This window comes from Leopardus geoffroyi, chromosome C1, assembly GCF_018350155.1.
Source record: "Leopardus geoffroyi isolate Oge1 chromosome C1, O.geoffroyi_Oge1_pat1.0, whole genome shotgun sequence".
NCBI classification, from domain to species: Eukaryota; Metazoa; Chordata; class Mammalia; order Carnivora; family Felidae; genus Leopardus; species Leopardus geoffroyi.
In genome coordinates this window covers 98,948,781-98,974,965 of record NC_059328.1, presented here as the reverse complement: position 1 = coordinate 98,974,965, position 26,185 = coordinate 98,948,781, and the positions used below count along the sequence as shown (strand labels likewise).

General features: G+C 44.2%; 1 protein-coding gene across 1 annotated transcript in view; it reads left to right on the top strand.

Annotated features, from left to right (window-relative positions):
* Positions 1–26,185, top strand: part of CASQ2 (calsequestrin 2) — a 65,064-nt gene that overhangs the window by 10,443 nt on the left and 28,436 nt on the right. Inside the window, exons 2-5 of the mRNA XM_045478767.1 lie at positions 13,715–13,799; positions 16,540–16,640; positions 18,018–18,129; positions 23,929–24,002. Of these exons, the coding sequence (XP_045334723.1) occupies positions 13,715–13,799; positions 16,540–16,640; positions 18,018–18,129; positions 23,929–24,002 (372 nt within the window). The remainder of the gene's footprint in view (positions 1–13,714; positions 13,800–16,539; positions 16,641–18,017; positions 18,130–23,928; positions 24,003–26,185) is intronic.

The window sequence follows — 26,185 nt, the reverse complement described above, 5'->3', positions numbered from 1 at the left end:
GCAGCCCCTTGGGGCGCCTGGGTGGTACAGTCGGTTAAGCGTCCCACTTCAGCCAGGTCACGATCTCGCGGTCCGTGGGTTCGAGCCCCGCGTCGGGCTCTGGGCTGATGGCTCAGAGCCTGGAGCCTGTTTCCGATTCTGTGTCTCCCTCTCTCTCTGCCCCTCCCCCGTTCATGCTCTGTCTCTGTCTGTCCAAAAAATAAATAAACGTTGAAAAAAAAAAAATAAAAAAAATAAAAGCAGCAGCCCCACTCTCCTGTAGTTTGAGTCTCAGTGGTTGGTGTGGAGGATTTTTGTATAATTGACAGCTCGGCCTTAGCATCTAAAATGACTTCTTCCACCAAGAAAGCCAGCCGTCCAGAGTACTGAGTCTGTACAAAAAAGCCTCAGAGGCTCCCTCTTCTGAAAACTGGATATGATTTTATCCAGATAAGCCATTTCTGTTTGGACAGCCATGCAGGAAGATGGCCAGTGCGCCATCTTGCAGCGTGCTGGGCTGGGCCGGCCAGACCCGCTTCTGAGTGCCCGCAGAGCCTGTTCCAGGAGTGCCTGCCTGCTGCCCGGTGCCCCACGCCAGACCGGCCTCTCCTCACCATCTGCTGTGTGCTGGGCATGGAGGCGGGCCAGGCGAGCCAACAGGTACTCCCTCACATGCTCACCTGCCTGTACCTCACACCGACACACATGGCCAAGTTGGCTCAGGACACCAAACGGATCTGACCACACTCACCCGATTTATTTATGAAGACAATGAGAGCATCCCCCAGACTCAAAGAAAAAAGTGGACACAACACATAAACGGGCGCCCTCAATATCCCCTGGCAGAGAAGCACACAGCTCGGAGTTAGACCCACGTGGTTGGAGTCCTTGCACTAGTGTGTGACCACAGGCAGGTCACTTCACTCCTCCAGCCTTCCTTTGTAAAATTAGAAACCGCAATACCTTCAGCACAGAGCTCTTACAAAGAGAAACGAGGGGATGTGTAAGGCGACTGGCACATGTTTGGCACACAACAAAGGGCTGTTCTTGAAACTATTGGGTACGTGAGAGCATGTTGCTGTCCCCACGCTTTGGATATCCATGCTATTTGTTGTCATTAGCAGATGATAGCAGAACAGACACTGGTAAGACATTTGATACGGTTCAGCCAAGCAGCAACAGGCTTCTCTTCTGCTTTTCACCACGTGCTCTGGGAGCGACAAGTCAAAGAACTCCTGGTCTGCTCATTGTTTTATCTTTAGGAAGCTTCTCCATCAGCTGAAGCACCTCTTGCATTGTGTGTGTGTTTGTTTGTTTTTGGATGAGGTGCACCAAACTATGGAAGTTTTAGTTAGAAAACAGCTGGTCTCTGGGGCCCCATTGGTTAAGCGTCCAACTTCAGCTCAGGTCATGATCTCATGGCTCATGAGTTCGAGCCCTGCGTCAGGCTCTGTGATGACAGCTCAGAGCCTGGAGCCTGCTTCAGATTCTTGTCTCCCTCTCTCTCTCTGTCCCCCACCTCTTGTGCTCGCTCTCTCTCTCTCTCTCTTTCTCAAACATAAATAAAAACATTAAAAAACAATTTAAAAAGAAAAGGGCTGGTGTCTCTCTGGTTTCCAGAACATAGTGACTACTTTGTGGGACTCCCTTCTAAGGCAGGCTGAGGAGGGAGCTACCAGAAGAGGTCAGGTCCGGGACTGCCAGATGTCATTTTCACAGCCTCTGGGGCACAACAGAACCCCACTGAGAACAAGGTTAAAGGGCGTGGCCTGGTCTCATGTCAGTCAAAGCCATTTTTTTTTTTTTAAATTCCATTGCAACAATGTTTTTAGTGTGAAAAGGGAAAAACATGGCCTTTCTCATTCAGTCTGTATGGACATCGCAAGATGCTATGTGATAAAAGATTGTGATTATAGGTTAGAGACCGTTGTAAGCCGTGGTTCTCAACGTGTGGGCCTGGGACCAGCAGCATCAGCGTCACCAGGGATGCATTTCTCGTCATGAATGCAAGTGCGTGTCACAAATCCCATCCCAGACCTGATGAGTCAAAAACTCTGAGGTGGGCCCAGGAAATCTGTGTTTTCACGAGACCTTCCTCCAAGTAATGCTGATGTGGGCTCGGATTCACTAACTACCAGCTCAACGTCATGGTGTTGCCCCAAGTGACTTTAGAGGGAACAAACGTTCCTTAAGCACTTGCTCCCATGTAACCTCTACAAGAATGAGATCTCATCTGTAGACTAGAAAGTTGAGATGGGAGAAGTTGTGAGCTGCTCAGAGTCTCACAGCTGATGACTGGAGCCTGGGTTTCTCTAAGACCCAGGTGCAGGAGTAGAACGTAATGGGGGAGAGCCGGGGCTCCGGAGCCACGGTGTCAGGTCGGGAACCCGGCCATGTTACTTAAGCACTGTGTGGCCTTAGGCAAGTTGTTTGACCTCTCTATGCCTCCATTTCCTCATCTGCAAACTTCTACTCTTATGTGGTTTTGGGGAAGATTCAATAAGATAATTCATGCAAGGCCTTGGAGCATAGAACAAACACCCAATGGGTGATACTTTTATTATAGTTGCTATACTGCTCTCAACATGGTAGAGTGTAAAACACACAGCCTTGGCCCTTGGGTTTCTTCCCTGGCATTGACCAAAGTGAGAGCCTCACAGTGCCAATAAAACCGTCAACAGCCTCCCTCTTACCCCAATAATCAGAGGCCACCCATTCCAGCCCCAACAGGCCCCAATATTTACTTCACTCTCATAAAATAGCTGTTCCATTCCCTTGCCTGCCCCCCGCGTGGAGACATCACGTGCAATGCCCAGCTATACATAGCCCGGGCCTCATTTGAGGGTGGTGGAAAGTGACAGGAGATTACCGGGGATAAACATCAGCTCTCCGGTTTCAAGGGAGGACACACAGTTGTTGAATTGCTTGACACGTTGCCAGATGGTATCAGGGACAGTGGGTGAAAACAGTTTGCTTCTTGGCTTACATGGGAAGAACAGGATTGCAGCCAGGGTATTTTTAATGACTGGCCTGAGGGACGTTCACTTGGAGCAAAGATCAGTGATACTTTTCCCCAGGCTCCTGAGTCCTCCCTTTTCTTCGGATTCTTGACTTTGCAGAAGGTATCCCCCCCACACACTCAGTTCCCTTTAATGGAGCCACTGTCTTTCCTCTGCTACCCCATGCCTTCCCCACCTTCCCTCTGACCATGAGATGCAGTATGAATGTAGCTTTCTTCAATCTGTCCCTGGAGTTGAGGCATGCCACAAAGGGACTGGACTTGGAGGGACAAATATGGGGCCCTGGTGTTCCTCCTATGCTGTCCTGAGGCCCACGGGATGTACCCCACATGACGTGCCCCCCAGTGCTGCTGTACCACTCTCTCCTACCTTTCATAGGCAAACTTCTTAAACAAGTGATCCACGCCTGCTCTAACATGTCCTTGCCACCCACTCAAATGCTTAACTCCCAGTGCTTTGGCTCCTGGCCCAGCTCTTCTCTAAAAGGTCACCAGTGACCTACCAGTCCTGATAGGAGACCTCAGGGTGGTCCTACTGTCTGTTACTCCTCCCTGCAATATTCCAACCGACCACCTGCTTCTTCTCAAGCCACTCTCCTCTCATGACTTTGGAGTCACTACGCTCCCTGTCTTCTCTGATTTCTGCCCCCCACTCCTCTCCACCTCCAGAGCAGGCTCCTCTCTCTTCCTGCTCTTGCCTCCTATGAGGTGGTCAGTCTTTGACCCCGTGGTTTCCTTACCCACTGTTGTCCCTGAAGATGCCACCCACCCTTAAACTTCTACCTCTCACCTCCACCACTCCATTTGGGCCCTCTCCCCCTGAGCGCCAGCTTGGCACCTCGAGCTCTTGGCTGGACTTTGCCATGAACACATTGCATCTAAATCCAAGCTGAGAACCCTGCCTCCGGTTCTGGCATGCCCTCCTGATGCCATTGTTTTGTCCTTCACCTCGTTCCCTGGCTGGAGACCCTGGAGTCATCTTGCCTCCTCTTTTTGTGTGGTCTCCCTCCCTTCTCTCTCCAAAGCCATGGAAGAGTGGCCAGTCTGATGGACTCTTCACTTGTGGCATCACCACTCCATCCACTGCTGCTGCCTCAGTCTGAGATCAGTCACCTCCCATGCAGACAGTAGCATCAGCCTCTCAGCTGGTCACCTTTCCTTTCCACTCTTCTTTCTGTCTGTCCGGGCTATGCCCTCAGATCAACCCTCCTCAAGCTCAAATTAGCCATATCGTTCTCTTACCCAAACACCCCCAACTCAGAACTGCTCGTCCTGATATTCACATCCTTTACACTCTTTCTCTCGTGTACCTTAAATACACCACTCCATTCAGTGCCCTCGAATAAGCTTTCTGTCCAAGTAAGTCAGCCTCTTGTACACTCACTCTGCACGTCTGCATCTCCAAACCTCCACTTCTGCCATTTTGTCTTCCTGAGATGCCCTTGCTGCTCTCCTCTGCCTATCCACACACTCCTCCTTGTTCAAAGTCTAGTGGGCCTCTCCTTTTCCAAGGAGCCTCCTGTTTCATTCGTTCATTTACTTAAAAAACAAATGGTGTTTTTATCTATTAAACGGTAGAGATGTAGTTCCAGCTCTTCTGATACTTCAAGGAAAGTCAGAAATCTCAATTTCCATATGAAAGTGCTTAATTTAGAAATTTGTGCACCATATTGTAAAGATGGTACCTCCCATAGTCCCTTAAAATTGCAATTTATAGGTTACTTCATGTGCAACATGGATGTGAAATAGTAACATTCAATGTGCGGATACAAAAGACAGTAACTATTCTACTTTTCAGAACAGATTTTGGCTGTATAAATAGATTTTCCTGAAAATCAGGAGTTGAATGTGATATCCTATGAATTTGGGATTTAAATGATAGGCGAAAAGTATGGCAGTGTTTATCATATTTTCATTTTACAGATGGATTCAGTAATATAACACTTCCATCAGTTAATGTAACCAGATGACTTCAATGTATCTTATTTTTGTTTTATGAAAATATTCAATGAAACAATTATTAAGATACATTAATCTTAAGATATATTATTATTAAGATATAACTGCCATATAACATTGTATTTGATTTAGGTATACAATATAATGGTTTGATACATGTATATATTGTGAAATGATCACCATGGTAAGTTTAGTTAACACATCCATCAGCACAAATAGTTGCTAATTTTTTCCTTGTGAGAACTTTTCAGATCAATTCTCTTAGCAACTTTCAGACATACAATACAGTATTGTATACATATAGTTATATATATATATATATATATATATATATATATATACATACATACAGTACAGTATTATATATATACAATATAGTATTATATATAATATAAACATAGATCATATATATGTAAATATGTATAATATATATATAAAACTATACCCATTATGCTCTATATTACACCCCCAGGACTTACTTGTCTTATTAGTGGACATTTGTACCTTTTGACCCCCTTCATTCATTTCACCCACCCCCCTCCCCGCCACCCCACCTCTGGCAACCACCCATCTGTTCTCTGTATCTATGAGTTCAGTTTTGTTTTTTGTTTTGTTTTGTTTTTGGATTCTACATTTAGATGAGATCATACCAAAAGCAAGGAACTAATGTTTTTTGAGATCCATTCTGGTCAGGTACTATACTGAGGAGAGTATGGGGAGGAAAACAGAAGTGGACAGAGAGCTGACAGGCTATCAAATGAGTAGGTATAGACAAATGATTGTGTAGGTTGAGGTATGCTTATGAACTGAGAAACAGGTATGAAGGAGAAGCCCAGGCTTCCTTGGACAAGAGTACAGAAGGCACCCAATTCAGATTGGGGGTCAGGGGGTGCCTTTTGAGAAACTGACATTTACGTGTAGACTTCAAGGACAGTAGAAGTTGATAGGGGTGCCCGGCGGCTCAGTTGGTTAAGTGTCCGTCTTCAGCTCAGGTTGTAATCTCTCAGTTCATGGGTTTGAGCCCCGCATCAGGGCTCTGTGCTGACAGCTCGGAGCCTGGAGCCTGCTTCGGATTCTGTGTCTCCCTCTCTCTCTGCCCCTGCCTCTCTCTCTCTCTCTCAAAAATAAATAAAACATTAAAAAAAAATAAAAACAAAAAGAATTTTTAAAAAAAGGCTAGTAAGAGTTGGTGAAATATGAAGGAAAGGCTCTTCTTGGAAGAGGGGTGGGGGCGTGGAAGCAGGGCACATTCCCGTGCCTTTGTGTGACTAGAACCAGGCATTTCTGGCAGACAGCTGCGGCCGGTGCCCAGCCTTGGGCGTGGGGACACAGCTGAACGAGGATACCCTGTACAAAGACCTCCTGAGGCAGGAGACACCTTGACGTTTTGAGGAACTGAAGAAGAGGGTATTAAGTAAGAGGCTGAGTGGCCCCAAATGAGGTTGGAGAGGCAGGCAGGCCAAACTGGGCAGGGCCCTGTTGGCCACGTTAGGGATTTGAGAGTTCATTCTGAGTGTGTGGAAGTTAAATCCACGCTGCTTATCACAGCCCCCACTAGGCTCTGCATGGTTTGACCTCCCTGCTCACAAGCTCTAAGTCTCCATAACCCTTGTTTTCTTTAGTACCTACCAGGTAATTTTTCATTAGCTTCTCCCTTAATGAAATCACATGGTCCTTGATGCTCTAACGTGTCTTACACACTTTTGTTTAGCACGTACCTTGATCATAGCAGGTCCTCAATTCATAGTTTTTGCTTTCTTTCCATTCCAGTCCATTCGGCTTTGATCCTTTGGAATTGGCACAAGGTCCGGAACCTTATCCAGCTGTCATAATATTAAGAACAAAATATAACATTTATTTGGCACTTACCGCATGCCCAAAGCTGTGTCAACAGCTTTGCATGCATTATCTCATGTAATCTTTACAACAGCCTTGTGAAATAGGCTGTAATCATCCATATTTTATAGCAGAGTCACAGCACGTAGGGCCAAGTCAAGAATCCAGGTCGCTGATGCCAAGTGCTGTATTCTTAATGACTGGGATAAACTATTTAAAGAAGAGACTCATTAATTCATTTAAAGATGAGATCTACTTTGATTCCATCAATACAGAGGTAACACTGGTGTAATAAATATCTATACAATGCAATATAAAGATAGAAAGGGTATACTATCATATATGCTTATTTACACTGAATTGTGCATATTATTTAGTACAACTTTTTTTTTTTTTTTATGAAGTTAGTTTTGTACTCAAAAGAATCATCTGGGGTGTCTGCACGGTTCAGTCAGTTAAGCGTCTGACTCTTGATCTCAGCTCAGGTCTTGATCTCAGGGTCATGAGTTTGAGCCCCGTGTTGGGCTCTGTGCTGGGTGTGAAGCCAACTTAAAAAAATAAAAAAATAATAAAATGAAATTTAAAAAAAATAGAATCATCTGTGGTCAAAGCAAATCCTAATATTTCTGGAAAGAATAAGCATTGTACCAGTGCCCAGGACTGCATATGCCAACCAATAAGAGATGACCCCAGTCTCTAGGACAGACGACAGAGAAGTAACCAACCAACCAAACTAACAAAACCAGCAGGGGAAAGATGATAAGTCAACAGGAGAAAATTGCAGTCAGATGGGATGAGAGTATTCCAGTTTTCTTGGAATTTAGGAGACATATTGACTCTATTTTTTTCTCTTCCTCATGTTTGTAACTCTTAATCACTGTAATTAGTGACAATTGCCTCTTCCCACTTTGGCTCAGAAGTCCCTTGAACTTATGAAGTGCATGGGCCCATCCATCTATTCCTCCAAAGCATGCCAAGTATCTCTAAGGAGCTAGATGAGAGACCCAAGGCACAAAATGGGGTCCTTCCCCTTAGGGAGGAGAGATGGACAAAACAGGAGAGACTCAGACATGACTCTGACTGCAAAATAAGTGTCAGAGAGCCACGCCCCTGCCATGGGCTATTGGAATTCACAGAAAGGAGGCTGGAGTGAAAGATGAGCCTGGAGCTGGCTTTACAGCCAGGGGCGCCAAGGCTGGCAGCAGCTGAGAGAGCGCAGTGAGCTGGGCTGCGGGAGAGTGGGGAAAGGAACATATGAGCTGGAGATTTAGGATCGGAGCAAGGGCGACGCAAGATGTTGCCAAGTGCGAGAGGCAAACGATGTCCAGCCAGCCCCCATCAGCCTGGCAGGGATTCTCGGTCCTGGGGAGACTGGGTCATGTCAGGACTCAGCCCAGGGGGGGCCCAGACTTTCACCACAGACGTTCTCCCCCAACCCAGTTTCACTGCTCTCTCTTGGGTTGCTGCCAGCCCCGGCCACCCTTGGCTCAGCCCATGAGGGGTGCTTGCGAGGGTTGATGGGAGCGATGACAGAGCTCAAGTGGGCAGGCTTTGGGCCTAATCAGGGTGGGAGGTGAGAGTGACAGACACTGCCGGGACTGTGCCAAGGAGGAGGTGGGCAGGTCTCAGCTAGCACGGGTTTCTGGCCCATCTGTGAGTGCTGGCTCTGTCCATCCATCCGATCCTAGGACAGTGACTGGCTATGCTTAGTTAAACAGGAAACCCAAGAAACAGAACTCAGCTTATCTGAGATAGCACGTCTCGCTCATATAGGTTCAAAAGTCACATATAAATATCAATCAAGTAATTGGAGGCCATGCTTTTCATGCCTGGGTTTTTGCATCGGCCTAAAACCCAACAAAACATGGTGGCATATACCTAGGAGAGGTCAGTTAAAACTTCTGTTTCATTCTCATAGTTAATCTCTTGTATTCTTACTATTATTAATATGTGTCTCCTATGCCTGAGGTAGAGGGGTCAACAGAGCCACACGTGGGCCTGAGGGTCACAGGTGAAAAAAATTACACCGTATCACTTTTGGATCAACTGACAATCATTTATGGCAGTGCTTTCTAGAGTGTAGTGTGAAATCTGCTGTGTCAGAATCATGAGATGTGGTAGTGTGGCTTGTAACAATGTAAATTTCTGAGCCCCACCCAACTCTGTTCTCTACTTTCTGGTGCTGAGGCTCAGGAAGCCCCATTTTAACTGGTGATTTAAATGCATGCCATACTTTAAGAGCCACTGCTAACGGCTCCTGCGGTAGGAGTAGGGAAACTTAATAGTATCATTATTAACTTTGCATGATAGACAAGGGGGCATTTAAATCAACATTTTTTTTTTTAATTTTTTTTTTTTTCAACATTTATTTATTTTTGGGACAGAGAGAGACAGAGCATGAACGGGGGAGGGGCAGAGAGAGAGGGAGACACAGAATCGGAAACAGGCCCCAGGCTCTGAGCCATCAGCCCAGAGCCCGACGCGGGGCTCGAACTCACGGACCGCGAGATCGTGACCTGGCTGAAGTCGGACGCTTAACCGACTGCGCCACCCAGGCGCCCCTAAATCAACATTTTGATAGCATTAAGTAGGACAGAGTGCCTTATAATGAAAACCAGAAAACTCTTTCAAAAACGACCTTGTCTAATGAATTGAATGCAATAGGCTAAAGCCAAGTGACTTTCCAGAAATATTAGCCTGTTTAAGTATTGCAGGAAAGCTCAAGATGAGTCATAACATAAACACTGATAATGATGTCTTTCATCCAAAGCCTGCTTTCCCTATTCTCAGCCAAAATCCAAGAAAGGAGAGAAAACTGCCCTAGGGGCAGGTGGTGCCATTTGTTGTCTGCCCCTCCACCCCTGGTCACCAGGGACACTCCACAGAACAGCTTCTGTGCTTCCCACCAATATCCTTAGCTTTAAAGGAACAGGAGTAGTTAGCAGCAGAGAGAAAGAAAGAAAATGGCAAGGAAGAGTGAAGATGCAAAGAAAGCCCTCAAAGAAGTTATAAGAGGAAAGGAAATCCAAGGGAAAAGACAGAGATGCCGGGAAAAATGAAGGCGGATGTAGGAATGAAGAGAAAATGAGAGAAGCAACCACAGAAGACGAAGTAGAGGGATTTATAGCACAAACTGCAGAGCCAAATAGATCCAGGATCACTCCACAGAGAAAACAGGAAATACTAAAGGGATGTGCACAAAGGGGCAGAACTGCACAATGTGTGCAGCAAAAACTGATAGAACGGAAAGGAAAAGTAGACCAAGACCTAAGATTGAGAACAAGGCGTAGATGTCTGCTTTTGCCACTTTTATTGAACATAATGCTGGAAGCTCTTGTCAGTGCCATAAGGAAACCCAAAAAAAGAAAGGCATACAGACATGGGGAAAAAATTGTCCCTCTTTGTGAATGACATGGTTGTCTACATAGAAAAATCCAAAAGAATCTGCAAAGAACAAAACAAAAACCTCTTAGCATTAATCACAATTCAGCAGGGTTGCAAGATACAAGATAAACATAGAAAAAGCAATTATATACCTATTTACCATCAATAAGCACATGACCACCAAAATTTTAAATGCTATTAATAATCACTCAAAACATTTAAATAATTAGGTATAAATCTAACAAGGCATGCATACATCTTGTGTGCTAAAAATTACACAATGCAAATGAGAGAAGCCAAAGCAGATCTAAATAAATGGAGAGGCATACCATATTCCTGAGTTGGAGGACAACATAGTAACTATGTCACTTCTTCCCATGTTAATACACAGATTTAAAGATTCAATGCAGGGGCACCTGGATAGCTCAATTGGTTAAGCATCTGACTTCAGCTCACGTCATGATCTTGCGGTTTGTGAGTTTGAGCCCCATGTGAGGCTCTGTGCTGACAGCTTAGAGCCTAGAGCCTGCCTCAGATTCTGTGCCTCCCTCTCTCTCTCTGCCCTTCTCCTGCTCATGCTCTGTCTCTCTCACAAAAATAAACATTAAAAAAAAAAAAAAAGGTTCAATGTAATTCCTATGAAAATCCTAGAAATATTTTTTTTATAATTAGAGACAAGATTATTCTAAAGTTTATATGGAAATGCAAAGGAACTAAACTAGCTAAAACAATTTTGAAAAAGAAGAATCATGTGGGAAGAGGCAGTCTACTCACCTTCAGGAGCTATTATATAGTTACCGTAATCAAGGCCGTGTGATATTGACAGACGTATGAGAGAAAACAGCAATAGATCCACATAATTGTGTCAAATGATCTGTGACAAAGGTGTAAAAGCAATTCAATGGGGGAGAGATGGCCTTTTCAACAATGGTGCTGGCCAAAAAACAAAAAAGAACAAGATAAATCTCACACGTTACTGAAATGTAGCTCAGAATGGTTCATGAACCCAAAAGTAAAATTAAAACTATAAAATGTTTAGAAAAGGAATTAGGAGAAAACGTCAGGATATAGGGCTAGACAAAGAGTTCTTAGACTTAACACCAAAGGCACAATCCATAAATGGAGAAACCGATAAATTGGACTTCATCAAAATTGAAATGTTTTCTTCTGTGAAGGACCCTATTAAGAGGATAAAAAGATAAGCTACAGAGTGGGAGAAATGTTTGTAAACCACATCTCTGAAAAAGGACTAATATTAAAAGAGCTCTCAAAACTCAACAATCAAAAACAACCTGTTTACTAAATAAGCCGAGACATGAATAAGGATTTCATGGAGAAAGACATATAGATGTCAAATAAGCACATGAAAAAAAATGTTCAGCCTCATTAGACATTAGGGAAATGCAAATTAAAGCCATAACGAAATATCACTACACGTCTGTAAAAATGGCTGAAATTAAAAATAGTGACAACTCCAAATTCTGGCAAGGAGGTGGAAGAATGAGACAGCTCATCACTGCATTGCTGGTGGGAATGTCATGTGGTACAGCTACTCAGCAAAACACTTCGGCAGTTTCTTTAAACATTAAGCATGCAGTTGCTATACCCAGAAACCACACTCCTGAGCATATATCCTAGAGTAACGAAAACCAACCTTCACAAAAAGCCTGTATGTTAATGTTTATAGCAACTTTATTCATTATAGCCCCAAACTTTAAACAACCCAGATGTCCTTCAATGGATGAATAATTGACCAACTGTAGTACTTCTATACTATGTAAATACTACTCAGCACATAAAAAACAAATGACCTTTTGATATACATAAGCATCTGGATGAATCTCCAGAGAAATACGATGAGTTAAAGAAACTACTCCCAAAAGGCTACATACTATGTGATTGAACTTAGGTAACATTCTTCAAATGAGAAGGTTGTAGAAATCTTTTTAGGGAGGGGATGAGTTTGGGAGAAAGAGGATGTGACTATAAAGGGGTAACATGAGGGGTCCTTGTGGTCATGGAAATGTTCTGTATCTTGACGACATTAAAGCCAATGTCTAGTTTGTGATATTGCACTATCATTTTGCCAGGATGTTACTTTGGGGGAACCTGGGTAAAATGTGCAAGGGATCTCTGTATCATTTCTTAGAACTGCACATTAATCTATAATTACCTTTTTTAAAAAGTTTAAAGAAAGGGGTGTCTGGGTGGCTCAGTCGGTTGAGCATCCGGTTCTTTTTTTTTTTTTTTTTTTTTTAATTTTTTTTAACATTTATTTATTTTTGAGAGAAAGAGACAGAGCACGAGGGGCGGGGGACAGAGAGAGAGGGAGACACCGAATCAGAAGCAGGCTCCAGAGCCGGATGCGGGGCTAGAACTCACGAACCCGTGAGATCATGACCTGACCCGAAGTCAGACATTCAACCTACTGAGCCACCCAGGCGCCCCTGAGCATCCGGTTCTTGATTGTGGCTCAAGTCATGATCTCACGGTTCATGAGATCGAGCCCCATGTGGGGCTCTGTGCTGACAGCATGGAGTCTGCTTGGGATTCTCTCTCTCCCCCTTTCCCTGCCCCCTTCTGGCTCTCACTCTCTGTCTCAAAATAAATACATAAACATTTTTTTTAATTTAAAGAAAAGTGACATTAATGTTTCATGATCTCTCTAGTATCTCCTTCACTGTTTCTATTTAAGCTCCCATTCACCAGATGGCAGGACATAGATCTCTGTCAGTTGAGGGTTTCCCTGCTTCCTTAAATCTGAGTTTCAGGAAGATTCACGTGATGCCAGTCCTGTGCTGGTGTCCAACCATCTGTCCACCTAGGACCCTGCTGCATCCTTTTCACTTTTGGGGCTGATGGTTCCATTCTGGTCCTCTACTGGTTCTTTTTCTCAGTGGGCTGTGGGAAAGCATCAGAAGCCGTCTTGGGTCTATTGGCCAGATACACCGGTGGGCATTTCAACTCCACAAGCCCAGGGGCTGAAGGAACCCAAGGACCATGCTTGACTATTGGAGATACAGGTCTTCTTCATTTTAAGGTTCCTCAGCTTTTTCAGGGATGAGAGGGAGGATTTAGATGAGGCATGGTTAAGTGACCACAAAGTGTACCTTGTGATATCTTGTGTCCCCACCTGACTCCATGTTCGGTTGGCGGCAAGGGAAGGGCTCTGGGCCCATTGTCATGTACCTGCGGCTGTCCAAATACTCCTTGCTTCCTTTTTGATTTTTCTTTCTCTCAGTTCAAACTTGATCTACCTCAAGGGCAGAGGAGGGTGTGAGACAGTGGATGTACTTCCAAATCCTATATCTTAGGTCTGGTCCTCATATTTTTTCTCCTAGGTTCTCAGCATTCTGCTAAACCATCCTTCTCCTGGGGGTATGGCATGGAATCTCTTTGTTGCTGCTTGAATTGTCAGAGTAACAGGATGTACGGAGGACAATCTTCTTGTCGTTATGTCAGAATATTATCCCGTAACATATTGTACCATCTTTCTGCCCTTGGTCCCCTTACTGTCTGGCTTGTCTTTCCCTTCAGCTTGTGGCCCAGGTCCTGGAACATAAAGATATAGGCTTTGTGATGGTGGATGCCAAGAAAGAAGCCAAGCTTGCCAAGAAACTGGGTAAGTGGGACTTCTTTAGGCATACCAGGAAGAAACAAATGTGTCTTGCAAAAAAAAAAAAAAAAAAAAAGTACAGTTTCATTTCTTCTTGCATGGTAACTGGACTATTTTTAAACAATTCTGCACACCTTAGTCTTGGGTTAGGGATGAGTTTCATGAAAGTAGTGAATGAATTGAATTGATTTGAATGATTTCACAAGAATCATCAAATATATCTTGAATTGAATGATTTCACATGAATCATCAAACATATCTTTGTATCACCATAGAAATTGACACCAAAGAAGTCAAACCTTTCTTTTCAGCTCCTAGAACAGGCTAAAAGCCTAGCCTCTTCATCTCACTGCCATGGTTATCTCTCTGGAAGAGAGCAAATCTCTTCTTTCATCATCTATTATTTCCTTATCTCTTGGCTGAAGCAGCCAACACAAGATAACGTTAATAGTAGTGACCCTGGGGTCCCAGTGGTTTCTAAATGTAAAGCTAAACCCCAGCTGGGCATTATCATTAAGGGCGAGAGGGAGGATTTAGACACAGCATGGTTAAGTGACCACACGGTACGTGTTGTGATCTCTTGTGTCAATACGTCACGCTCAAGTTCAAGTGCACTTTAAGACGCTCACACCCCTAATCCCAAGGAGAGACAATATGGGTAGCTCCTCTGGTTTCCCAACACCCACACACATGTACTGCCCATTTTGCCTTTTCTGCATGACCAGTGAAGAATGGCTATTTAAATATAGCAGGAGCTTATAAAACAGGACCTTTGAAGAAAGGTTAATTGGATTTGGGGTAGTAAATGCAGGGGGGAAAAAAGATTAGTGGCTTTAGGTACACGAAGGTTCATTATCTTAGAGCATTACAAACAACTGTTCTCTATTTTATTTTCAAGAAGACCAGCTTTTTTTTTTTTTTTTAAGATTTAAATTTTATGAGATTGTATTTAGGTTAGACACAAGGAAGAACTCATGGTTATAAAACGATAGCAAATTATTAAGAATGTCTGGGGTATCTCTTTCCCTGGGGATAAATTAAGGAATATTTTCCCCCTTTGGTCGGGGGAACAGAGTATGTTAAACTGCTTCCCTAGTCAAAAGCAATTTAATGACTTTTTTCTCTGCCCCCAGATTCTATTGCTACCCTAGTCTTCTTTCCCATTGCTTTCATGGAAAGTTGAATTTGAGAGAATTTCCAGTAAATTTAGTTAGGGGAAAATACTAGTATTCCAGTGATCTAAGAATTTAGGGCGGTGGGAGGCAAATGCTGGACAAGCTTTTATAAGAGTGGACCAATGGGTATTCTCAAGTGGACAGAGCTTGAAAACTCTAAACGAACTTTTCTCTACATTCGGCCTGGAGGAATTGGAGCAGATTCTTTTGGACTGTTTGGCTCTCAGAGTTTACAGGACAGTGGTATTTTGTGAACCTGCTCTTTCTTCGTCATCCTTCCTTCCATTTGCCTGAGTTTGGTCTCCATCAGGCTATGCCTGAACTACTACAAAAGTCTCCTAACTGGTTTCACTCAGAGAAAACTCCAATATCAGGACACTGGCTGATGTTCCCAAGTTACCCGTTGTTGTTGATCATTGCTGGCCTCAAGGATACTTGACACCTTGACCCTTTAAATTTGCAAATGGTGCTCCAGAATGTGTCTGGGGTTTTTCAGATGTGCCCTGGGACACAGCAGGCAGTGGGCCGGCCTCCTCTTCTCTAGAGGCTCTACAGGAGAGTTCCTTTGGAGAAAGCATTCTCCAGCTAATAGAGAGTTTGAAAACAATTTGTCTAAGGAATTAAGGATGCCATGCAGTTAGACTAAATGCCAGCCTGAGTTATTTAGCATTCCTGGAGGGAAACATAGTTTTCCAGCGAACATTTGTTAAAGTGCATAGCATTATGCCAGCAGCAATGGAGGGCAGAAAAGAGGCAGAACTTTCCCTTGCAGCATTATCAGCTAACTGGGAAAAGATGTGCAGAATTCAGCCACGATAGAAAAGCAAGCCGCTCATTCTGGCCACGGACATTTATGAGGTGCCTGATGTGTCCAGGCTCTGTGCAAGCTTCTGGGGACACCAAGGTGACAGTGGTCCTGCCTTTGGAGACCTTACTGTTCCAGTGAGTACCTGTAAATGAAGCTGAGAGAAGAGTAATGGTGGTGAGAGAGATTGGAGTGGCCTTCTTGGGAAAGATGAGTCCTAAGCCGAGATCCAAAGGAACTGACCAGGATGAGAGCAGGGTTGGAGGTCACTCCAAATTTGAGGAACCAGGAGAACATCTGTGTAAAGAACCACACTCTGTGACTTTTCCTTTACACACTCTTTCACATCAGCATGAGGGCAAGAAGGAGGGAAGCACACAAAGAGAGCGGGTCTACCCAAGGGAGAATGCGAAGGATAGGATTGGCACTAGGTCATGGAGGGACTGGAATGCCCGGCTAAAAGGAGTCAAGTGGGCACTGAAACATTTTATAGGGAGAATGAGGTTGGCAGCATATTTGGAAAATGAAAGCAGTGGTAGGGTAGAGAATAGATTTTTCTATCAAGTTAAAGTCCAGGTGGGGCCATTGGTTCTTGACTGTTTCAATTTAAATGTGTACTTAGGGTGTCCTTTACAGGGGTGGTTTCAAGGGGAACTGATCCTGAGGTTAATGCTAGCTCCATAGATCTTGAGCCAGACTTCAGCCCGGGGGATGATTTTTCTTGCATCAGGATGACCTTGTCTTGGGGACTCTTTGTTTCTTCCAGGTTTTGACGAAGAAGGAAGTCTGTATGTTCTTAAGGGCGATCGCACAATTGAGTTTGATGGCGAATTTGCAGCTGACGTCCTGGTGGAGTTTCTCCTGGACGTAAGCATTTATGCACAGTGGCCCTGCTTGGAGCTGTTTGGGTTCAACTACAGGGGGATGTAAAACCCCAAAGTAAAAACAGAGAAGCTGGATAATCTGTCCTGGTCTAAGACAGATTCCTCATGCTTCACAAAAAACCTGGGAGTACCTACTTCACAGTGCTATTTTCTATTGGGAAGCTGGCCCTTAAGTTACCTTAGAAACTGTTTTATTAGTGACCAGAGGGTCACTAATCGGGATCGTGTAGGCAACACATTAGTTTTCTTAGCAGTTATACACCAGGAGCCCCTGACGCCCCCTTAGCTTTGCTCCAGGGCTTCTGGAGAGAGTGGGAAAGAGAGATGGGTAATCACTTAGAGATAGAATAACAATCAGCTGAGGGTGGCAGGACTAATGAGCCCCCGATATCATACTCCCTCTCAGCCACAGAAGCACGACACTATAGATCCATATGCTCAGGCAGATAGAGGAACAGACATTATAAAAGTATGTTATCCATAAACAAACTCACACTTTCAATAATAGCTGTGAAGTCGAATGCTTTCAAACAGATACCTGTACAGGTAAATGACATCTATGCTGGTGATTTCCTATCTACCAGCTAGTGCACAGTGGCCTGTGGCCTTTTCCTCACGGCCTCAAAAACCCAGAAAGAGTGAGTCAAAAGAGAGTTGAAGGCCACGTCCTGCAAAAAAGCACCCAAGAGTCTCTCGGCTCTCTCATGGACCCATACCTACAAGCCCTAAAAATGTGAAGGAGGCAACAGAAAACTCTGGGTCAACCCAGCACTGGCCCATCTCTGTCAGCCAAGTGGAGGCTTCTAGATGCACGTAATGGAAACCAAATTCAGCTACCTAGAAGCACAAATGGAAGGGCAGAGAGAGGGCAGATTTTAGACTTATTGACAAATCACAGGTAGTGTGCTTTTCAGAGTGTTGGTTTTGTCCCCCAGCTGACTCTTCTCAGGTCGGTTACAAGAAAGCCAGTGGCAGGAGCTGATACTCACATCTCATTCATATGCAATGGGAGGTAAGGGCGGGGGGTGCGGGGAGGATCTGGCTTCCTTTGTTCTCTTTAAAAGAAAGGAGAACTTTCCCAAAGCTTTTAGCAAATCTACCCCGAGAGCCATTGGCCAGAATTGAGTCACAGACTATTCCAAACTCAATAGAGGAGGAGACAGAGAGAATTGCCCAGTCGACCTACTCCTGAGTTAAGTCCATTCCTCAGAAGGCGCTGCCGCTGTGCTCACTGGGGATGCATGGGGTCCACAGCTTCCTGCCAAAGTAGCTTACATGTGTGCCTGATTTCCCCACTGAGGAAGGAACGGTTCTCTTGTTGGAACATATTTCATACACGTGTGTGTGTGTGGCATTCCAGCTAATTGAGGATCCCGTGGAGATCATCAACAGCAAACTGGAAGTCCAAGCCTTTGAACGCATTGAGGACCACATCAAGCTCATTGGCTTTTTCAAGAGTGAAGACTCGGAGTGTAAGTTGTCTGTCAGCCCCATCTGGGAGTCTAAAGCCTAGATTCCCAACCAGATATGTTACATGTCGCCCATAAAGAAGATGGGCTATCAGCATATCCTGTGCTGGGTGGGATGGAGGGAGAATCTTTCTTGCACCCTCTGCCATGGGTGGGACCCATGTCCAAGAATTATGCAAAACAGGCAAGGATGCTGGAAGAGCATTAAGGTTGGGGCCATGTTCCCTGATCTTGAAGCGGGGAGGTGAGTGCTTTACAGAAGAGAGAAAAGTCTCCCTCCCCTTTTTCCACCTGGCCACCTACCAGTGGGACTCTCCCCTAAAATAAGTAAATAGCAGGCTCTCTCCCTGATGTTCGCCCCTCCTGTGGTCACCAGTTGGAGAGCTTCTCAGTCACTTGGACAGGATTAGAGGAAAATTTGAGTAGGTGGGGCTTAGCAGCTGCCGCACAGTGTGGAAAATTGCTGGCCAACCCCACAGCTGACTACCAGGGCTCACTGCAACAGCACAGCTTCACCCTTGGGTATAATCCCTTTGAACGCTTTGTGGTCAGGTTTTGGGTGGGCACAGGAATGCCTCATAGCGCTACTGCCACCCATACAGGGGTGAGAGGGTAGAGAGTGGGAATCAGGAAGAGGAGGGACCAGCAAGGCTACTACTGGAGTGCCTCTTTCCAAAGAGCTTTGGCAGCATGACCCAATGAAGTAATCCTTTTCTTGAAGTCTCAGCCGTGGAGAGAAGGAGAGTGATAGAAGGAGTGGGCATAACCATAGTAGCATTAGCGCGTGGGGGACATGCAAAGGAGGGCTGCTTATGATGTTTCTGGAAAGTCCAAAATATTTTGAAAATATTTTGAAAATCCTTTGCAAAGCTGTTACTCGTCTGCCAGCTGGCATCCTTGGTCTTTGCACCAACAACCCACCTATTTTCCCTCTCCCGTAACCAAACGTAACCGTTTTCTCATGTGTTATATAAAAGCCTCTCCACTCGCCCTCCTTAGCAGCGTGCCTGCAGAAGGTGGCTAGCCAAAGAGGTTTGCCCAGCTGTCCTTTGGGTGATTTCACTTCGATTTTTCTGTTTCTTTTAGATGCTGACTACTGTGGGGGGTGCTCTGCCTACTCCCTTCTTCTTTCTCTTTAATTTCCTTCTATTTCACTTTCTCCTTTTCTGTCCCCACCCCTCCGTTTGTTTTGTCCTCTGTTTCTCTCTCCTCCATTAAGCTCAGGATAGCAGATAAGGAGGGAGGCCAGGCCCAGACTGGGATAAAGAGCACGTCTTCCAGTTCCTATTCTTTTTAAAAAAAATTTTTTTTTCAACGTTTATTCATTTATTTTTGGGACAGAGAGAGACAGAGCATGAACGGGGGAGGGGCAGAGAGAGAGGGAGACACAGAATCGGAAACAGGCTCCAGGCTCTGAGCCATCAGCCCAGAGCCCGACGCGGGGCTCGAACTCACGGACCGCGAGATCGTGACCTGGCTGAAGTCGGAGGCTTAACCGACTGCGCCACCCAGGCGCCCCATTCCAGTTCCTATTCTCCTTACTAAACCAATTGACAAAAACAACTTCCTTTTTTTAAATTTTTTTTTTTTAACGTTTATTTATTTTTGAGACAGAGAGAGACAGAGCATGAACAGGGGAGGGTCAGAGAGAGGGAGACACAGAATCTGAAACAGGCTTCAGGCTCTGAGCTGTCAGCACAGAGCCCGACGCGGGGCTCGAACTCACGGACCGCGAGATCGTGACCTGAGCCGAAGTCGGCCGCTTAACCGACTAAGCCACCCAGGCGCCCCCAAAACAGCTTCCTTTAATAAACACACGTCATGGGCCAAGGCCTATGCCAGGAACTCCATACAGATGCCTTTATTTCTTTCTCATGACTAGCCTGTAGGGTGGTTACCGTATTATCTGCATTTTAATGATGAGGAAATGAAAGGAACAAAAAGGTTAAAGTAACTCACTGTCACACAGCTAGTAAATAAACTGTAGAGCCACGATGTCAGTCCTAGGAATCTGACTTTATAGCTGACACACTTAAACACTGTTTTGTACTTTCAAGACTTACACACTTTTTTCACGCCATGGCACACACAAAACGTGGGAATGTTTATACAGCCCATAGGAGTAAACTGGAAAGGATTTGGACTTAGTGGAAAAACGAAACAAAACATTCTTTTGCTTTCTTTATATACTACTACTGTTACCAATAATAATAATAATAATAATAATAATAATAATAAAAGAAGATAAAAGTTATCAAATATTTCATTGCATAAATCCTTCAAATAAAATATTTTTAGATTTTTGAGATAGCTTTTGAAACAGCAACATGCTATTCCCGGTGAAGGGTTCAAATGATCTCTTCTATTCTTGATGGTCACAGTTGACAAGAGACTTTGGATGGTGGCAAATGATAGGACAATGGTCATTGCTTTGTCTTTGATGGATGAGCGGTCTTTTCTCACCACTGAACAGAATTCAGGAAATCTAATCTCTAAACTATCCTTCCAAGGTGTGAGTGTTCTTTTAGCCCTCATGGCTATTACTTTCTTTTTCATCGATAAATGGAATATTCTTGTGATAATCTGAATAGATTTCAAATTCAAAGCTTTCCATATTATATATTTGAAAATAACGATGAAGCATTTCCTTAGGAATACACAGATATTGCTCTCCTGGTCTTACCATTTTTTTCCCCTGAAGATTCAAATAATAAAATCACTAGTGAGCCATTTCAATCTCCTTTGTAAGGCTGAATTTTTATCTTTAAATTGACACGGTTTGACTTTAGGAATACCTGATACCAGACCAGGTTAATAATACTGATTATGATGATGATGAACACAGTAAAAAAGAGCAATTATACATTCATTCCATTGATGTTAGTAGAAAATACAAACATTAGAGTATATTAAATCAAAACCGAAAAAATGGACTATTTTACAGAGTGTCACAAACCAAAAAACATCACTGATGACGAACAAACGTGGACTTTGGTCACAATCACAACACCTGAGAAGATCCAGTGAGGAAGTCAGGGGAGTGGCCTCTCCAAGGCTGTCTTAGCTGTGATGCTTGCTGACGTCTTCGGCAGAAGATAATTGTTCCAGAATGCAGGAAGTTTACAGAGGGGGCCATGACTTTCAGATATAATACTAACTACTGTAGAATTTTGAATGGTTGTGGAAAGCACGTAGGAAGTTTATCACCACAAGAAAATGTATGTCTCTCAAGGCTGTTGTGACGCACCGGTTGCTACCGCACACTGACTGAAAGCATCACGATGTTCTATCAGGCATCCACATCTCTCTGTTTCTTCTTGCCCTGCAAAAGAGGATGGAGTCCGTGGATGGGGAAGCTAGGAGTTGGTAAGGCACCAAGGGAAGCAGTCCTGTATTTCTGCTGTAATTTGAGGGTGATTGGTCAGGGAACTTTAATGGCACCAAGAGCATTGGCTCTACAAATGATCCCAAGCCATCCTATAGAGCAAGAACAATGGAGGGACAATGGAGAATTGGAGGGGTTTCACACATAGTTAGACTGGGATGGTCTTGGGAGAAGAGGGTCCTAAGTGATTTGGGACCAAATTAGAAAGGACCTAGAAGAACTGGGGGGCTACATCTACCAAGGAAGTTGGACATGAAGGTTCACATCTGGCTTTAACATGTAGCTATGGATGCTAGTGTTGAAAGAGCATGACAGGAACTCTCTGGGGGGAATTCAGCTGATGTTAAGAATTCCAAACTGGGGGAAATCTGGAGCTTGCGGGGGCGGGGGAGGGTGGTACAATACTCAGAACAGAAACCCCTGAGAGATGGGAAGAAAGGTGAGGAAATGCTAAGATAAGGCTGCAGTAAGCTGGAGGTTGAAGGCTGAATGTTGAGGAGCCTATTCCAGAAGGGGAAACTGGAGGGTCAGACTGAAGGAGCCAGGACGGAGCTGGTCAGCATCAGAACAGGACGTGAGGACAGGAAATACCTGGGACCACATGAGGTGAGACCGAGCAGGCGGTTAGACCAGGTTCCCTGCAAGACAGCTGCTGTTTGGGCAAGGTTAAAGGTTCAGCCACAGTTTGAAGCACCACCCTGGAGACTTGCCTTGCTCTATCTAACCTTCATCTTAAAAGGGATATAGACTGGTTCCCTAGGGGAAGAAGGGAATTCTCTGGACACAGGTTTAGGCCATTCTTTCCATCAGGGTAGAAGTTAAGGAAGTGGGGAGAGATTCATCAGGGACAAGGGGGTCAGGGAAGGAGGATTCTGATGGAGCCCACTGCAGCTTTAGATATACATAAATGACTTCGGTATAGCTTAAACACTTCCATTCTCTCCCACCTTCTCTTTATGCATTCTCCATACCTCCCACCCATCTTCTTTCCCTCCACCCCCTTCTCTACACCAACTATCAGTCTATAGGATATATTTTCTGGCTACCCAGTTACTTTTATGGGGGTGGGTTTGTGTGAATGTGTATCAGTCTGTACAGGCATTCTTGTAAATTTTTCAACACCCCCCCCCATCTGTGTTTATTGTGTTTACCTCTATTCTAGCAACCACATTGCACTGTGGTTCTCTAAGGATCCATACCCTCTCTGGGTTGTGAGCCTTTGAGATCAGTGGCTTTGTCTTATATCTTGGTGTTCCCTGAGCCAGTTTTATTCTTGAAATGTTTTTGATTGACTATTAGAAAAGTCTGCATGCTCTTAGAATCCTAGCCAAAGCCTATGCTTCTAATGATTAAGAGACAGGGGATTCCACAAAATGGGAGAAAGCTAATCTTAAGAATGAATCATAGGATGACCACTTTTCGGGATTATAGACATTATGCAGAGCCACCACCACCATCATTACCATCACCATCACCTTCACCTCTAAGGCTGAAAGACCAGTGTATTTGCCAGGTAGCTATCCCGATGTAGTAAGGCACAGTATGGCCATCCTCATGTGTCTCATGCCTCTCTTGACCAGTTTGGACTCACGTTTGGGACCAGAGTCAAGCATAGGCTTGATTAATTTTAAATCATCCTCCCAAGGGGTCAGAATAAAAACAAAACCTTAAAAAGAGGGAAAGAGAGGTGCCTGGGTGCCTCAGTCGGTTAAGCGTCTGACTTCGGCTCAGGTCATGATCTCACAGTCTGTGGGTTTGAGCCCCGCGTCAGGCTCTATGCTGACAGCTTGGAGCCTGGAGCCTGCTTTGGATTCTGTGTCTCCCTCTCTCACTGCCCTTCCCCTGTTCGCTCTCTCTCTCTCTCTCTCAAAAATAAAATAAAACATTAATGAGAGGGAAAGAAAAATGAGGATTTACCAAAAGGGGTATTCCTGCTAAGAAGTTTAAAGTACCTTCATGATGTCATCTTTAATTGAGGTTGCTTTCCATACTAAGGTGGATTTTCTTCTTAGCACTCATTTATAGTAAGCTGCACTCTCTCTAGAGGGCACACTTACAACTAGTGGTGAGTTTGAGTGGAAGAACTTTTCCCTTGGGTTTAGAGTCTAATATTCTATTTTCCTCCCTCTCTGAGTTTCCTCCATTTTCTCCTTCCCATTTACCAATTCCCAAAAACACATAAAAATGTGGTAAAGGGTTCTTCTTTAGCTCAAGTGAATACCAGTCAATTCAAACTCCTTGGGGGGAAATTGTGGGTTTAAATAGTACTAAATCATTATCTATCTAAATAATATCTTCGGAATAATTATCCAGTCAGGATTAATTGGCCCCCCACTTTCTCGACATTATTTAAAGAGAGAAATGTCTGCAGTGTGCATCTTGAAAAGGTCTCTTTCTTTGATCTTTTTCCCTCTTAGATTACAAGGCTTTTGAAGAGGCAGCTGAACACTTCCAACCTTACATCAAATTTTTTGCTACGTTCGACAAAGGGGTAAGTACCTGTGAAACCCTGGTTTAAATACTTTTGTAGGCACGTAGGATTAAAATTTGAACTTTTCAGTACTGTTTTCTTCTTTTGGAAACATTAACCATCCTCCATCCATTAATACTTTCTCCAGAAGTGCTAGATATATGGCAGGACATCACTTTTGAATGGGAGAGGGGTACAAAGATGATAAATCTAGAGGATCGAAGAGTATTTCTGAAAACAGTCCATGAAAAGTGATGGACCACTCTTTGCCACCTCGATCACTAAGAGTGGGAGGTGCATCAGCGGAGTGTGCCAGGACACCGGTCACTGCTTCCTTGTTTTTAGAGCGATTCTCTCCCTTCCCAGGGTTGCATGCTCCCCGCTCTGTTGAGTTAGGATGGGACGGAATGGGGAGGACCACTGGTCATTTGGAGCCTCGCGCGCTTCAGTAAGTTGCCTACATCTCCAAGAGAAGTCCTTGATGTACTTGTCTATAATCCAGTTCTTTCTTTTCTGGATGTGGCAAGTGCTTTCATAAGCCAAAGAACGGCCTATGTGAGGGACTTCGAATCAATGGGTGGTTTATTTGGGGTCTACTGTGGTTGGAGTTCTGACTCCAATGGCTACTATTTATCAAGGGCTTTCCATATGTTAAGTACAACTTGCAATATTGCATTTGTATGATCTCTAATCATTTCAACAACTTTGAAAGGTAAGAAGTCCCACGTCCCAGATGACAAAACAGAATTAGAAAGATTCAGTAATAACCAAGGTCTCCAGTGAATTAATGGTAGTGCTGCGATCCCCGCCTATGCCCCAAACCCCTGCCCTTTCGTTGGTACCACACACGTAAGCAGAATACCTTGTACCTGCCCTTGAGATTCAGAGTGCATGCCCACACACCCACACTCACATAGCAGACACACATAACACAAAACTCATACATAACACACCACACACATAAGTACACAACACACAGGACACATACAACACACACACTCACACAACACACAAATATAACACATACCTCCTCACACACACTTACACTCAAATCCACACCACACTTACCTAGCTATACTCAATACACACATTCACACTTACATCCACACCTCCACATATATGATTCTCTGTCTCTCTCAATCTCTCTCTCTCTCTCTCTCACACACACACACACACACACACACACACCAACTAAAAACCCTAAATCACCATATTTACTAGAACAAATAAATCTAGGACAGACTAAATCCTGATCACATTCAAGTAAAAGTTAGGCAGAGAGTGGCCTACTGAGGAATAAGGTAGTGGGGGAAGGGGTTCTGATGGACCTTTATACTATGAGAAGTTCAAGTATTCTGTGAAGAACAAGAGGAAGCCTGTAAGGAAGCCTGTAGGTGCTGAAGCAAGGAAGGAGTATGACAAAAATAGATCGTATTCAATCTTTGTATATGTGTATATTGAACCACCTCTATGGATAAAAATTCTGGATTAAAAAGGATCCAGAAGAGAGTCTATAATCTGAGTCTTGTAACCTAAACTTGAAGAAAATGTACTGTAACTGGTTGGATTAGAGTCCAAAGAGATCTTGGGCAAGAATGCCAAGAAGAAGAGTAACTATCACTTATTAAGTACTTTTTACATGCCAGGCTTTGTACTGAGAGCTTTACATAGCTGTTTTCGATTATCTCAACGTGCGTATAAAGGGAGGATTAGTATTCTCAGTCAACACAGAATGAAACCAAGGCACCGAGAGATTAAGTGATTTGCTCACGGTCACATAGTGAGGAAGTAGTCAAGCCTGATATAACCTCAGCTCAGCCTGACTTCAAAGTCAATGCCATATACTACTTACTGTACATCAGAGAAAGAAACAATACATGTGAAGCACTTCGCTGGCGTCTGGCACATGGTAAACATTCAGTAAATGTTAGTCCTGCTGAGCATAAAAGGCAGCCATCTAAGCCCAGGAAAATGGAGGTTGGAAGATAATTTTAGAGAGAAGGGGACGTACAGGGAAGTCTAAACTGAATACATCATTGATGTTCATTTATGATAGGCCAGCAGTGACTGACGTGGCTCCTGGGTAAGAAATCATCTGAGGGAACAGAACCAGGCAGACGGGCTTGGCCAAGCAACAAAGCCTCAGTTCTGAGAAGGGTGGCCCAACGCTGTGTTCACGGTAGTGTTTGTTTTCAGACGTGCCT